The 16,253-nt window shown below is 37.3% G+C and overlaps 1 protein-coding gene across 1 annotated transcript; it reads right to left on the bottom strand.

Moving 5' to 3' along the window:
• Positions 1 to 241: 241 nt before the first annotated feature.
• On the bottom strand, positions 242 to 6,566 carry LOC145986949 (protein CFDP2-like). Its single transcript, XM_083121414.1, has 2 exons — positions 5,589 to 6,566; positions 242 to 322 (listed from the first exon to the last, which is right to left on the bottom strand). Exons 1-2 carry the CDS (start codon positions 6,564 to 6,566, stop codon positions 242 to 244), a joined length of 1,059 nt encoding a protein of 352 aa, XP_082977540.1.
• Between the last annotated feature and the right edge of the window lie 9,687 nt (positions 6,567 to 16,253).

The following is a 16,253-nucleotide window of genomic DNA, read 5'->3' as shown; positions in this document are numbered from 1 at the left end:
GGTGGTTATTGTAGAACACTAACCCTTTAGATGTTCTTGGTTCGAATCCTAAGTAAGGCATAGGTATATGAGAAGAGTGGCCTGACGACATTTCTTCATTGGATCCTTCAAATATGGTGTTCTGCACCTTTTCTTTCTCAGATTGTCTTCCATTTTTGTAAGGTTTACTCTTCAAAGATCTGGCACACATAACACCAACTCCTGTTGCTTCTTAAAAGACATCGCATGTGAAGGAACAGGTTCAAGCATTCCATTGAATGCCAAAAGCAATTGGGACATTAGCACCCAGCTCCACTCCCACCTCCCTTCCCTCGTGGTCCTTCTGAAATGGTTGAAAAAAGAAAATTCCAACCACCAGGAAAGGCCCTCTCTCATGAAAAGAGTGGAGGTTGATTTCACCTGTTTATGGTATTTTGAAACACTGTTGCCAAACTTAATGTAATTAAAACCAATAATCAAACCAGAGAATTTAAATATATAGCTTACAAAATACACCTTTGAATAATGTCTCATAAAAATTTGAAGGTCGCAAGTCCAATTTAAGGAGACAGAGTGGAATCGATTGTTTCTCATTACAAGTAAACGGGGAAAACTCAGTCTTTCTGGGAAAGGGGGAGGGAGACGGTCGCACTCGGACGAAAGGCATCATTTCCTCTTAAGTTAGGCTCTAAAACTCCCAGAGTAGGTTTTAAAAAAAAACTTAAAATAGTTCCAAAATTCCTGAAAAATGCTGATTAGGTATACGTGGTCTGTTAGGAAAGTAATGAGACTGATTTTCTGTAAACGATGAATTTTATTATTTTTACAAATCAAGGTTATCCCCTTCCAAATAGTTCCCTTCGGCAGCTACAACGATGTAGGCGTTGTTTCCATTGTTCATAGCAGTGCTGGAAGGCTTCTGCTGGAATACCTTTTAGCTCGTCGGTTACGCTCTTCTGGATATTATCCAAAGTATCAAAATGGCATCCTTTAAAGTGGTTTTTGAGCAAGGGGAATAAAAAAAAGTCACAGGGACTGAGATGATTTATGATTCATCACCTGTGATCACGCAACTGAAGAATTCTGGCTCCCTGTCAAGGCGGTCCAGAAGATCAAGACACATATCCCTCCGATGGGTTTTCTGCTCACGTGTGAGGTTCTTTGGAACAATCTTGGGGCACACTTTTCTCATGTCCAAGTCTTGTGTTAAAATTCCATGGACGGTACACACGTTCAAATTTAAATCACTACAGATCATTCTCACCGTAATCGACGATCTGACCTCACAAGAGACCTCACTCTTTCCACGTTGTCATCAGTTTTTGAGGTTGAAGGTCTTCCCGCACGAGATTCTTCTTCCACTTGTTCTCGGCCTTCTAAAAAGGAATTGTGCCATCTCAACACTTGTGCCCTAGATAGTGCATGTTCTCCATAAGCCCTTTCGAACTTTTCATAAGTCACAGTAACGGATTAGCCAAGCTTAACACAAAATTTGATGGCACAACGTTGATCAAACTTTTGCCAGTCCATTTTCGTAACGCACCTCACAAACACAACTTCACTTCAGACGCTCTCAACAATTGTGTAGCAACTGTAGCAAGTTGAAACTTGTACTGAGTCAACGGCAAGCGTTCACCTACCTGCCGTGTGAAGGGGGGCAGCAGCGTTGCGGGTTTGTGCAGTGTTGCCAGTCTCATTACTTTCCTAACAGACCACGTAGTCACCGGCAATGAAAATGGGACACCTATATCCTGAAATAAGAACTATCTTCCATAATGTTATGTGTGTTGCCTAACCCTACCGCGATGGCAGAACTTACTATTGGAAATTTGCTATTAAAATCCACTCTTCACCGCATAGTTAGCCAACAATCGTTTTTCATGTTATCCACAGTCGAACTCCGCAATTTTGTCTGTGAGGATCATCTTATATGCTGAAAATAATCTTTCATCAAAAACATTGCCAGTGGTGCAAACTTCAATGCTGAAATGTTAGTTTGCAAGGCGTGAATGCAACAAAGCACCAAAGTGAGCAAGACCACACGGATCAGACCACTTTGGATTGTACAGGTAACAGTGGCACCAGACATTTAGAGCTTTGAAAAATCACCATGGACTTGGAGGAAAGGAAATCGACAGAGAGTACATTTCAAACACGTTCGTCATTGAATTTTTTCAAGAACAAAGAAAGCAAATGCCACTGTGCGACATAAAAAACCTGTAAAACCTTAAAAAATATATAAAAACCTAAAATAAGGCTTCATTTAGACACATACACCTAAAATAGGTTCTAACAAGCAAAATAGGTTTTTTTAGGCACTATAAAACTTTATCAGTCGCATTTTTTAATGAAACACTGACATAACTTACTATTTCTTACATACCTGTAAAGGAAAAAATAGGTTGAAAACCTAAAATCCGAGGTTTAATTATAATACATTCTGACCTAGTTTGTGCACTTTTCACTCTACTTTTCGAGTTTGCTTGAGTTTGTGACCACTTTTTTGAGTCAAGCACAGAATTTCAGCTGGGCTTACAGTTTAGGTGCGATCTGAACCACTATGTCACTCCACTGGGTATCAAACCCTGGACCCCTTTATTACAAGGTGATAACGTAACCACTACGCTTTGGGGAGGCATTCTCTACATTTCGAGTTAACTCGTTTTTCCTTTGCATATTATGCTTGAATAATATTAACTAATATACTACACACACACATACAGAGTGTCTGGAAAAGATTGTACCTTTTTCAAAACATTTATTCTTAGCTCCATGATGTAGTATGAGCATGCTCTCTACAACAAAGGCAAGATAATCTCTCAAAGTTTTGTTAACATAATTTACAAGTTTATGTTTTAAGCTGATATTCATGGCAGAATAGTTAGTTATTCCTGCATGTTCACACTGAAGGCCAAGGGAAATTATCTGCTTCATTGAGTACCTGCACAAGTTGCACCCTTGTAAGCCTTCAGTTGCAAATGCTTATGAAGCACAACCAGTACCGTAGAGTGGGGATTTCCATCTCATAACTTGCTTTTTGAACAAAGTTGCTGGGACTGGGTTGGAAGGCTTGCTGAACTATATTCACTACATCCACCAAGCATGAAGGGTGATCAGTGCTTGCCTTTGCACAGGTAACCTTTCTGCAGGAATTGTGCATATCAACGCTTAATTGAGTCCTCATCAGGTGGATCAAACCAAAACTGATGCAGAAACCACATTGAACTGTAACCGTAGATGTCGTTTTCGTATATTCTACAATGCAAAACCATTTCTGATGTTTGGTCAGAACTATTTTGCAAAAACAGTGCACATGTGCATGGTTGATTTCTTTTTATATACCTCAAGTGAAATTTCTGCAGTCTAGATGCAATCAGGGCTTTTTATATGTGTCTGCACACACACTGGTCGGTTAGAACAAAAGACATGTACAATATTTTCCAGGCACCCTGTATATACAATTCCTTATAAATATGCTTTTTTTTTTCCTATTTCCGATCCACTCAGTAGTTGTTTTGGGTGGCAACTTACTTCGCAGCTACAAAATAAATCGAATATACTTTTAAGAACTTCTTCTTCTTCTTCTCTTCTCTTCCATTCCCTTATGCCGTTAAGCGTCGGGTACCTCGTTCTGTCCATCTCATCCACTCCGTCCGGTCTCGACTCATTCTTCTCATTTCGTTCTTAGTTTTTCCATATTTTAATCCTATCTTTTCTATTCTATCTTCCCATGTATTTCTTGGCCTGCCTCTTCCTACTCTACCCTCAACCCTCATCTCCATCACTTGCTTGGCTTTCCTATCTTCATTCATTCTATTTACATGTCCATACCACTTCAGCTGGCGTTCCTCTACTACGTCAGTCATTGTCTTCTTTTGTTTTACCTCTTCTCTTATTCTTTCATTTCTTATTCTGTCTCTTCGAGTTTTCCCCACTGTTCTTCTAAGATATTTCATCTCTATTGCTTGAAATTTACTTAGATGTTTGTCTTGGAGTGCTAAGCTTTCTGTGCCATAGCCCATGATGGGAACTACAATTGAGTTGTAGAGTTGCATTTTTGTTTTTATACTGATCTCTCTTTTTCCCACCAAAGTATTACTCATTTGATAATATGCTGATGCTGCCTTCTTTGTCCTATTCATTATCTCTTGATCAATTTTCCCACTGTTACTTATGATAGTTCCTAAGTATTCATATGTTTCTACTTTCTCTAGTTGTTTCCCTTCGCATATTATATTCAGGGCTTCATTTTCCTTGTCCTCTTTAGTCACCCGCATGATCTTACTCTTTTCTATATTAATCTTCATGCCTTTCCTTTTAAGTTCTTCATACCATTCTTCCACTGCTTGCTGAAGTCTCTCAGGTGTATCTGATATCAGTACGATATCATCGGCATATAATAGTGCTTGGATATATACTGGCCTTAATCTCCACATACCTATCTTCGTTCTGTGTGTTCGTCGTTTGCATATTTTAGCAATTTCGTCTAAAAAGACGTTAAATAGGATTGGACTGAGGCTATCTCCTTGTTTTATGCCTTTCTCAATGTCAAATTCACCTGAGTATTCGCCATCTACTCTAATTATTCCTACAGGATTATTATATACAATTTTTATTGCATTCAATAATCTTACTGGTACTTTCTTTGCCTCCAATGCTTCCCATACATATTGCCTAGGGACTGAATCAAAAGCAGCTTTTAGGTCTATAAAAGCTAGATATGTGTATTTGTTCTTGGCAATTCTTTTTTCCATAATCGTTCTTATAGTATATATATGATCTTGTGTTTGCCTTTTAGGGCGGAATGCTGCCTGCTCCTCCTCCATATCTTCCTCCACCACTTTTCTGAGACGTCTTTCTAGTATCCTTGTGTATAATTTATAAGCGACTGATGAGAGGCATATTGCTCTGTAGTTATTACAGTCATAGCTACTGCCCTTCTTATGTAGTGGGATAATGATATTTTTCCTCCATTCATTTGGTATTTTGTTTTCCTTCCATATTCTTTGAAACATCTTGGTTAAATTCTTAACTACTTCCATACCTCCATGTTTTATTAATTCTGGATTTATTCCATCTGATCCTGCTGCTTTTCCTGTATTCATCAGTTCTATTGCTATTTGTACTTCATCTTCCTTTATTTCCCCTTCTATATCTGAGTCTTGTACCTCCATGTATGGTCCATATGTCACCCCTACCTCCTCTCGGTTATTATTTTCTTTCTGGAATTTTTCACCATAGTGTTTCCGCCATACATCCAACACATCCTTTTTTTCTGTGATCAATTTATCTCCATTTTTAATGGTTCTTATTGTTTTTCCATATTTTCCTCTCAAGTTCTTTACAACTTTCCAAAATTGCCTTGTATTCTTTTCTCTAGCTTTTTCTTCAACCATATTTCCAAATTTTTCCCAGGATGTTATTTTAGCTTCCTTCACTATTTCCTTGACTTCATTTCTTTTTTCAATGTATTTCCTTCTATGTTCTTCTGTCTGAGACATAATATATTTTTTCCATGCTTCCTTTTTGTTTTTTACTTTTTGTTTTACTTCTTCATTCCACCAAGATGTTTTCTTTTTTCTTGTATCTACTATTTTCTTTCCGCATACTTCTTCTGCAGATTTTATGAGTGCCTTTTTAATTCTCTTCCATATTTCTTCTATCTCTAGTTGTTCTACATCTGGTCCTTCTGTCAGTCTGGCTGTTACCTGTTCTTTATACTCTTCCTTCTTCTCTTTTTTCTGTAACTCATTTATCTTAATTGTTTGGTATTTTTTCATTATGGGCTTTGGTGGTCTCGTGAAGCGTGTGTCCACTATTAATAATCTATGGTCTGTACCCAGTTCAGCACCTCTTATAACTTTAACATCCATTATGTTTCTCCTAATACTACTGGTATATATTATGTAGTCTATTATGCTTTTAGCATTTCTTCCTTCAGCCTGGAAGGTTATTTTATGTACTTCCTTATGTGGGAAGAAGGAGTTTCCAAGAAGCAACTGATTTTCTACACAAAACTCCAGTAATCTTTTGCCATTCTCATTCAATGTCTTTTCTCCCCCGTAGCTTCCCATACTACCATGGGCTACCTTCTTATCTTTACCTGTTCTTGCATTTAAGTCTCCCACTATCATTACATACCGTCCCTCCATTACTTCTTTATCTACTGTCCTCTGGAGTTGTACATAAAATTCTTCCTTATCAAGCACAGAGGCATCTTCTGTTGGTGCATATACTTGGATATATGATATTTTATATTCTATATCAAATTTAACTACAATTATTCTTGAGTTAACTGGTTCCCAGCCACTGACCTTTGTTTCATATTCCTGACTTGTTACAATTCCTACCCCTTCTTTTGCTCTTCTTCCCTGTCCAACACCTGAATATCTCAAGGTATATCCCTCCTCAAGCCTTTGTATGCCATTTCCTTTCTTTCTTACTTCACTAATTCCCATTACGTCTATCTTACGTATCTTCATTTCCTGTACTAATTCAACTTCTTTTCCTAATATAGTTTTAATGTTCCATGTTCCCATTCTCGTTTTCCTTTTCCAGTCCGGTCGTTGCTGTGTTGATCTGTCCATTCCGAGGCTCCTGTTTTTTCTCTGAATCCGTTAATACCCTTGCGTGGGGGATTGGCCCAACGCAGGGTGGATTTATTTAGGGTTTACTCCCCTAGGGCAGTTGGCTTTACCATGCCTTTTGAGTCTGCCCCACCCTTGGTTTTCTGTCAGGGTATCCTTCCCTTAGCCTTTGGGGATCCCTCCCCTCCCTGCAAGGCAGCAGGGGCAGTGCTTATTTAATGGCGGCACTTCCTCGCCATGTCACAGTGCTGTCAATGGGCTTTTCTGGGTTTTAATGAGGATGGTCCTGCCACAAACCAAACCCCCAGACCCTGTTAGCACTGCCGCCTCGGTCCGGGACTGCTTATTTGGCATTGCCTTATTCGCAGCTAACCACCATATCTGATGGCCGTTCGCTATCCGCCACCTGCGACCCGCCCGGTTGCTGAGGCTCGCCCCTCCCATAGGAGGCCGGGTTTAAGAACAGTAATATGAATTTAAGCATTTCTCAATGCTGTGAAACATGGTTACATCAGTAAAGCTAGTATCTGCTGCATTAGTGTAGACATGTATGTAAAAAATTACATTGTTTGATTGGTATTTTTGTTTCTTAGAACATGTATTGGCAGTTTTTATTTAGAGCTAATAGTTTGGACATAATAACAATTTCACAAAAATTTCTGTCACTGACGTAACAAAAAAAATGGCCACGTTTAATGGTTAAGTTAAGCATTATGATGTCCTTGCAATCTTCAAATTTTTCGATGAAAATTGACATTTACTTTTGCTTTTCATGAAACAATACTTGAATATTGGATAAAGAAAACCCAAAGATATTTTAACTAAATAGAATCTATTTGAATGTAAGTCATGTATGGGCATACTCAATTTCAAACACAAAATGCACACATTGTATGTTAATAATAATAGCATATGTATTACTTACTGAAAATTCTCATTTATACTGTACCTCGATCCGACGATCCTTTAGTCTGAACACCTCAATCATGTCGTCGTAGAATCGGGAGTTTTTGGTCAATGTCTTTAGCAGCACAATGGATACACATCCAAAGTCAGATTTCCTTGCCTGAGTCTGTGTGCTGGGTTGAAATGTATGAATTTTCTTCAGTGCAGAAAACTACTTTTCCACCTATGAGCTTGAGGCAGGAACAGTGAGGAACAATTCTGTTAGTTTGTACACTTGTTCAATAGCTTCATTCAAATGGGTAGTATGCAAGTACTCATGAAGTTCAAACACACTCTTTACTCGATATTCGGCTTCAGAATAAATTACCTGTAGCTCAACTTTCAACTGGTAGCAATTGACAAATTTCGCATACAGCTTAGTTAAGGACACAAACTCTTCTTCTGGAAAGGTCATGTCATATTTTTATTCTTATTATTCTTTCTCTTTCACTAAAAAGCCATTTGTGGGAAATGCGCAGGATACAATTCGCAAATGCATTCGTGAATATTTACTACTCATTATCATGGTTACGATATTTGCGCACATTTTGAAAAGCATATCAAGCAACTTAGTCAAAGGAAAAGGTAAAAAAAATCTGTAAATCATAACGCTAAGTATTACGTGTATGCTTTTAACATTACTGGCAACTGGGATGCACGTGCCTGGCTTTGCGGGCGCTGTCGGATCTAGGATTGCCAGACATTCCTCTTTTATCTTTAACTTTGCTGTTTCTAATGAAGGTAATATCCAACATTAAACCATCTCTTTGTGAACTTAATAGTTAGTTTACACATTTAAAATGACACCCGTTTTGTTAGCTACACCTCCCGTCAAGCATTGTTGAAACAACACGGGAGTCTATTTTCTTGGTTCTCTTCCGACCGTGGCAAACAGATGCAGCGGGGACAGAAATTCTCGCCAGTTAGCACCCACTGGTAATACGCCTTACAGTGCCTGAGAATCAGGGTGCCCTGTCATTGGTTGAGAAGATACTACGTAAGCAAACACACCCACCATGGGTGAGTCCAAATCATTTCTTTCATTCGCTCACACGTAAGTCCTCTCAAGAAGCCTTACAGAGAAACAACTCGAATCAAAACAAGTCCTCAATTGTTTTGTTAAATGTTCTACTTGAAGTCTGATATTGCTATGTGTGTTCAAGCGATAAATACGGGAATGAAATACGTTTTCTTCAATAATTTCAACTTGTAAGGTGGACTTACAAGCCTTACGTGGGCTTAAAATAAATGTACTGGAGTGAAAATGAACGCATATATTTGGACGGCCAATTTAGCTTTGTTTTTAAAAATATTCAGTGGTGTAGTGCAGGCCCGTACCCAGGATATTTTTGAGGGAGGGGCCAGATCCATGCTTATATATATATATACACAGTGTCGGCTATTTGGGGGGACCTGGGGTCAATTGCCCATCTATTTTTTTGCCACTTTTGCCTGCGTACTATAGCCTCTCAATGCTTGTCTACCAAGAGAAAATAACTGTCCTTTCCCCTCCCCTTCCTCAGTTTTGGCACCCAATCACTGATATTGGTCAGAAGTATTCAGATAGTTCTGAGTTTCGCAAATTAAAAATGTTTTCAAATTTTCGTATACCGGATCAATTGAACAGTCACGATAAATCTATGTTTAGAAAATGATATATTTATAATTTAAATTATACACATTAGCAATAAAGAATTCTAAATGTGAGTTAACCCATACGAAGGATCGTAGGGGGCTATGTTTAACCAAAAAAAGAAGAGAGAGACATATTTACACCTGGTAGCCAGTAGCAGCGATTGGGTACCAAAACAAGGGGGGGTGGTTATCAAGGACAATTTACTTTCTCTTAGTAGACAAGTTTTTGTTTTAGGTCCAATTTTATGAGCAGATAGACTAGTTCGGACTTGATCTACAGTTTAAAGTGGATCCGAACCACTATGTGCCTCCACCGGGTCTGGGTAAACAAGGCTTAGCAATAAGAGGCCATAGTGCAGGAGCTAAAGTGGAAATGGGGGAGGGGGCGCAACTGCTTCCCATGCCCCTCCAATCTATGCCACTGCTGGTAGCCTTGCATCAATGGTTATAGAACTAAAAGTACCCAATATTGTCATTGTTATTTTCGTAGCTTCTTATAGATTGACATTTAAAAATTTCATGGCTCGAAGAGGGGCCCCTTCGTTGGGCATGGGCCTGGTGTCATGTCATACTTTTGTTAATGTTCCAGATATCCCCACTGGAGGCAAATCTACCAGTCTATGCTTTCTAGTGACATGCACTGAGGAGTAGCAAGTCTAGCAGTGATATATTAATTGATCTTACATCTCTTACCATTTTCAAATTGCAATATTGTCTTGTCTAAGTCACAGTTCACATGTGACACACACGTGCTTTTCACCCCTAGTCAAAGGGCTGGCTGGAAGGAACTGCCCAAGCAGCTGTTTTCAACTCTTTCACTGGTTTCAGCTAGATACTGCCACGTGCCACCAAAGGGAAAATGAAAGATTTGCATTTCTACTTCCTCACTCATCACCTCCAACCTGCTGGCTGCTGCAAAGGCTGAAAGGGGATGGATTCAGTAGGACAGTGTCACCTATATGGACTGATAAATGGTTGATTTCCCTGGAATCTCTTTAATTTTGTCCCAGGAATTCAATAATTGCAATATTTACATCACAACTTTTACACATTGTATTTATGTATAATAGTATGATACTCTAATATGGTTTCAAGGGCCTCCCTGGTGGTGCAGTGGTAGCGTCATCACCTTGTAATCAAGGGGTCCCGGGTTCGATACCCGGTGAAGGCATATAGTGGTTCGGATTCCACTTTAAACTTTAGGTCCAGTCCCATTAGCCTTACTGTACATAAAGTGGACTTAAAACACCAACTCAATCAATCAATCTAAAATGTCTTCAGATGGAAATATTTTCTTTTTCCAGTAAGGAATGTAATTAAAATGCATACAAAACAAACAAACAAGTACAAACGCAAGGATCAAACAAATTGCTATACTTGCAGACAGCCATGGACGAAACATAGCCCCAATAATCAGCAGACTCGACTCAAATAAACTGTGTAGTGCAACTGTGAAACCAGGTGCTTTGTCACAAGAAGTGACAAGCACCCTCCTCAAAGACTCCAACAAATTAAGCTCAGGCGATCATGTCGTCATTGTATCAGGTGCAATAATGCGATTTAGCCAGAAATGAAGGAAATAATGTGACTAAAGCTCTAACAGATAAATTGGAACATCTTAAACACACTAATGTAATAGTTGCAACCATCCCCCACCAACATGACCTCACTGAGGAATCTTGTGTGAACAAAACAATAAAGATAACCAACAAAAAAATATTCATCCTAACCAAGGTCTTTCCAAATGGAAAAATACTAGCACTCCATACAATGCAAAGAGCATACCATACAAATCATGGCACGCACCTAAACAAGGGTGGAAAGAGACAAATCTCTTCATCAATTTTGGACATGGTGAACAAAAGCACTGACGAAAATCCTGTGCCCATCCCCCTTCACTGAAACGATAGCTACACCCGCAAAAATGATACGCATATGTCGGTTACAGGAGAACATCCCAAGAGAAATGAGAAATTTTCTACACAATTGCCTTGCCCAACCAGTGATTATGAATCAGTGCACTCTCTTAAGGAAAAGCCGGAAAGTGAATTGTGTGAAGTGCAGTATGATACTAACCTTGTAACTCCAAACAAAAATGATGATAAGGTAGAAGGTGAAGAAAAAATTACTGTCAGTACCACAGACAGGCCTTTGAAAAGGAATATTAAAAAAAAAAAACTAAGTGACTCTTTTTCATGGTAAGTGAGAGTAAAAAAATGAGCAAAAATAATACATGTTCAATCCAGTACCAACAAATTAGATCAGATAACAATATCTCTAGAGGAATTACAACCAAATGTATTTACTGTAACTGAATATGGACTCAATGAAGAATAAACAGAATTCTGTAGGTTAAATGGGTACAAATTGATCTAATTCTTTACAAGAAAAGAGTTCAAAAGTGGTGGTATAGGCATATTCCTTAAAGAGAAACTAATTGGATTGAAATAAATACACTGGTTAGAATCACTATGCACCGAAAAGGTCTTTGAAGTAACAGGTATGGAAATTGATATGGGAAATTTATCTGTGAAGATAATAACCCTATACCGTTCTCCAAATACTGACTTACGACTCTTTTATCAAAAGCTAGAAATCATGTTAACAAAAATAACAAAATCAAATTGTAAAATCATTATCCTGGGAGATATTAACATTGACCTCCTCAAAAGTTTTAATAAAAATTCAGAATATATTGATCTCCTTAGGTCCTATGGACTCTCACAGATAACCACAGATCCAACTAGAATAACAATAATAATAATAATAATAATTCCTTTATTTAGCGGGCAGGTTCAGCCGTAGGCTGCTCTACCACCTAACCCTTGTCATGAGCTACATAAGAAAATATAAGTATATATAATATAATATGATAATATATGAGTACAGATGGAAAGCTTGATTACACTAAAGAGAAATAAAAAATTCACATTACCTACAATTACAAATATTCTCATTTCAGTAATATTAGTCATAGGATTATATAAATGTGAAAGAACAAGAAAATATTAAAAAAGAAAAAAAAATACAAATGTGAAAATGAAAAAAAATATAAATGTAAATGTTAACATAAAGTTGCATTTGAGTAAATAATAATAATAATAATTTGAAGATATTAATAAAATTCCAATAGTTACAGTTATAGAATATGAGTGTTTTGTCGTTTGTCGAGTGCCAGTTCATTTCTAGTATGTGCTACTGTTCTGCTGCTGTTCCTGTAGAAGCATTTCTTTCAATTTAATTTTGAAACTCTTATTGAGTTTTATGGATTTAACATTTGTTGGTAGTGCATTCCATGCTTTCGGGGCAGATATAGAAAAGGATGAGGAATGGTGAGGAATGTCAAGTTCGTTGTGACAACGTGTCCCGTGTCTGTGAATTGTGTTGCGATTACATAATTTTTCAAATAAGTACGCGGGTTTACGTTCAGTTTGCAGATCATGAATGAAAGATAGATAGTGTAGTAGCCTCCTGTTTGCCATTGTTAAAATATTATGTCTGTTTAAGATGGGAAGGATGTGATCGCGTTTATCCAGGCCAAAAGTATATCTGATGCATGCATTTTGTGCGATTTGAATTTTTCTGGTGAGTTTTTTTGCAAGTTTGGACCATACACAGTGTCACAATAATCAAATAGTGGAAAAATTAAAGATTGAACTAGTCTAAGTTTACATTCTGCAGGTAGTTGATCTTGGAAACGGTAGAGGTTTCTCAGAATAAAATATGTAACATTCTTTGAGAAACCAAATCCTATTTATGGTATTATTGATCTTAATCCTTTTCTTCTGGAATTCTCGCATTTTTCTCCCGTACTACAATAGACGTTCATATTTACTATGTGCGAATTACTCACAAGATTAACAATATAAATTCAGTTTTACTTACGTTTTTTGCGAGTATAGTTCTAACCTCGTAACTCCAAACAAAAATGATGATAAGGTAGAAGGTGAAGAAAAAATTAGTGTCAGTACCACAGACAGGCCTTTGAAAAGGAATATAAAAAAAAACAATCAAACTAAGTGACTCTTTTAACACAAGGGAAGCTCATTGCAGACAACTTGACTGTCAAATAGTGACCGGTTTTTAGAATTTTAAAGGTTTTTACAGTTTTTAAAAATTTATACAGGAGGACCTATAAGTTTTTATAATAGGTTTTAACTTAGGTAACGATGCCTTTTAAGCATGTAAATTGTCAGTGTGTAATCGATCTTCCTATATTTTTTCCCCACTCACATTTCACCTAATCCTTGATCCTGATGACTATGGAAGAAATATTTTGATGAAGCTAAGATCCTATGAATTGCTTATAACCTGAAGAAGAGAGAAGTTATCTCTCGAAACGTAATTGAAGAACGAACTATACTTGCAAAAAACTTAAGTAAAACTGAATTTATATTGTTAATCTTGTGAGTAATTCGCACATAGTAAATATGAACGTCTATTGTAGTATGGGAGAAAAAGTGCAAGAATACCAGAAGAAAAGGATTAAGATCAATAATACCATAAATAGGATTTGGTTTCTCAAAGAATGTAAGAAATGGGGAATTATTCCAAACTTTCTAAAATAACATGTAACTCCGAAAGTCTAATAGATCATGTTATCACCAATCTCCCCTCTGACACAATACAGGCAGAAGTGATACACAACTTAATATCTGATCACACAGCACAAATTGTTGAAGTTAGTATAATCAAACCACATTACAACACAAAAGACCTATGCAAATAGAAAGCCAAAACATGGGAGAAGACAACGTGAACTATTTGTTACACCTGTTAGGTAAAGAAAATTGGGCTCTAGTATTTCAAGAAAGTGAAACCGAAAACATATGGGAGAAGTTTATGATCATACTAACTTCATAAATCTTGCATGCCCCTTAAAAATAAAGCATGTTCAACCAAACAAAAAAACAAAACTTGGGGCACAAATTAAATAATACACAAGAAGAACAACCTCAAAGATATTTATGACAAAATGCGCATAACTAAGGAAAACAAACTTTGTGAGTCATATAGAATAAAGAAAAATGGTAACAAAAAAAATATGAAAAATCCAAACACCTCAAAGATAATGTCAGAAATAATAGTAATACATCAAAGGCAATTTGGAATATAAATGAACAAAGAGGCAAAAAACCCAATAAGCGTAATGAAAATACCACATTATTTGAAAATGAAGTAGAAATAACTAACCCTAAACACATTGCGGATACATTCAATAGGTATTTCTCAAACTCCTATGTAAACTGTCCCAATCACCCCAAAAGTGCCAAAACAGCTAAAATTGAATCAAATACTGTACTGAAATCCATTTATTTAGATGAAATAACCTCAAATGAACTAGAAACTACGATAAAAAATTTAAGTAATAAGAAATCAGCAGGTCCAGATGGTTGGTCAAATTATCTAATTAAAAAATGTTCTCAATACATTACATTACCACTACAGTATGCAATAAATGCCTCTATCAATAGTGAAATTTTCCCAAAAGTACTGAAGAAAAGTATAATCAAACAAATACTCAAAAAAGGACTGGAGACAAATAAAAAACTATAGACGAATAACGATCACATCATCTTTCTCAAAACTGTTACAGAAAATCATTTGTAATAAAATATACAAATTCTGTGCCAAATATAACATAATTAGTCCACTACAACATGGTTTCCAAAAGGGTAAATCGACAAGTACAGCTACTTCTCAATTTATTGAGATAATTGTAGATGCATTAGAAGATAATGAGATACCCTGTGCTATTTTCCTGGATCTGGCCAAAGCCTTTGACTGCTTAGACCACTCTATGCTCATGCAAAAAATATACAATCTTGGCATTAGAGGAAATACATACAAACTGATAACTACATTCTGAAAACTCCGTGGTTCACAAAATTATATCTGACACTGAATATGCAAGAACAGGAGTCCCTCAAGTATCCATACTAGGCCTCCTACTGTTCATACGAGGCTTGTCCAGAAAGTAAAGATACAAACCAAAAATAAGATATAAAATAAATGTATTGCTCGCAACTAAAGTTACACTTGATACACTGATACAGAGGCTATTTCTCCACATAAGTGCCACCATTGTCCAAACATTTGTTCAGACGCGGAACAAGTTTTTGTATCCCTGAATCGTAGAAATCCGCCGCCTGCATCTGGAATTAAGTTGTGACTTCTTCCCTCACTTCATCGTTGTCGGCAAAGTGTTTTCCACCAAGATTTTTCTTGAGGTACAGGAACAGGTGGTAGTCGCTGGGTGCAAGGTCTGGGCTGTATGGTGGATGGGGAAGGATCTCCCATTGAAACTGCAAGCAGATCCTTGGTGACATTCGCTGCATGGGGGGGGGGTGTTGTCATGAATAAAGCTGATTCCACTTGACAACATGCCTCTCCGTTTGTTTTGACGGCCTCCCACTTCTCTCTTCATCATGAACATCACATCGACCTCCTGCGAAGGCACGGCATCATTTCGCCACATTTTGACGATTCATTACGTTCCCGTACACAGTCACAATTTCTCGGTGGATCTCCGATGGACACTTTACTGGTGCCTGCAAACACCTGATCACGGCACGCACTTCGCACCTGGCGGGATTCGGTATCGCCGCTGACATTTCCAACGCATGTTCCTCGCACAAGACTCAGCGCAGCACTGTCGACTTACTCCCAATCCTCGTCGTATGGATCACGGTTACTGCCAATGTTGCCAACTTTGGTACACATTTTTCCCCTAATGTACAAATGTGTTTGTATCTTTACTTTCCGGACAAGCCTCGTACTATATACCAACGACTTACCCGCCCCAGACAATACAAATATTTTAACATACACAGATGACACAACCATAACTTGCAGTGCAAATACACAAGAACAATTAGAAAGACAAACCTACATATCAGTAAATATAATTACTCAGCACTTAAATTCATATAACTTGAATATAAACTATCAAAAAACAATGTATATGGCTTTCAATCCTGGAAATAAACCCAATTTTGATAATATAAACTTACAAATAGATGATAATCAAATCAATTATGAAAATCCAGTTAAATTTTTAGGTTTAGTTATTGATGACAAATTAAGATGGGCATGTATCTCCTAAAA

This window comes from Lepisma saccharinum, chromosome 4, assembly GCF_977018435.1.
Source record: "Lepisma saccharinum chromosome 4, izLepSacc3.1, whole genome shotgun sequence".
NCBI lineage: Eukaryota > Metazoa > Arthropoda > Insecta > Zygentoma > Lepismatidae > Lepisma > Lepisma saccharinum.
This window is presented reverse-complemented; position numbering and strand designations above follow the sequence as displayed.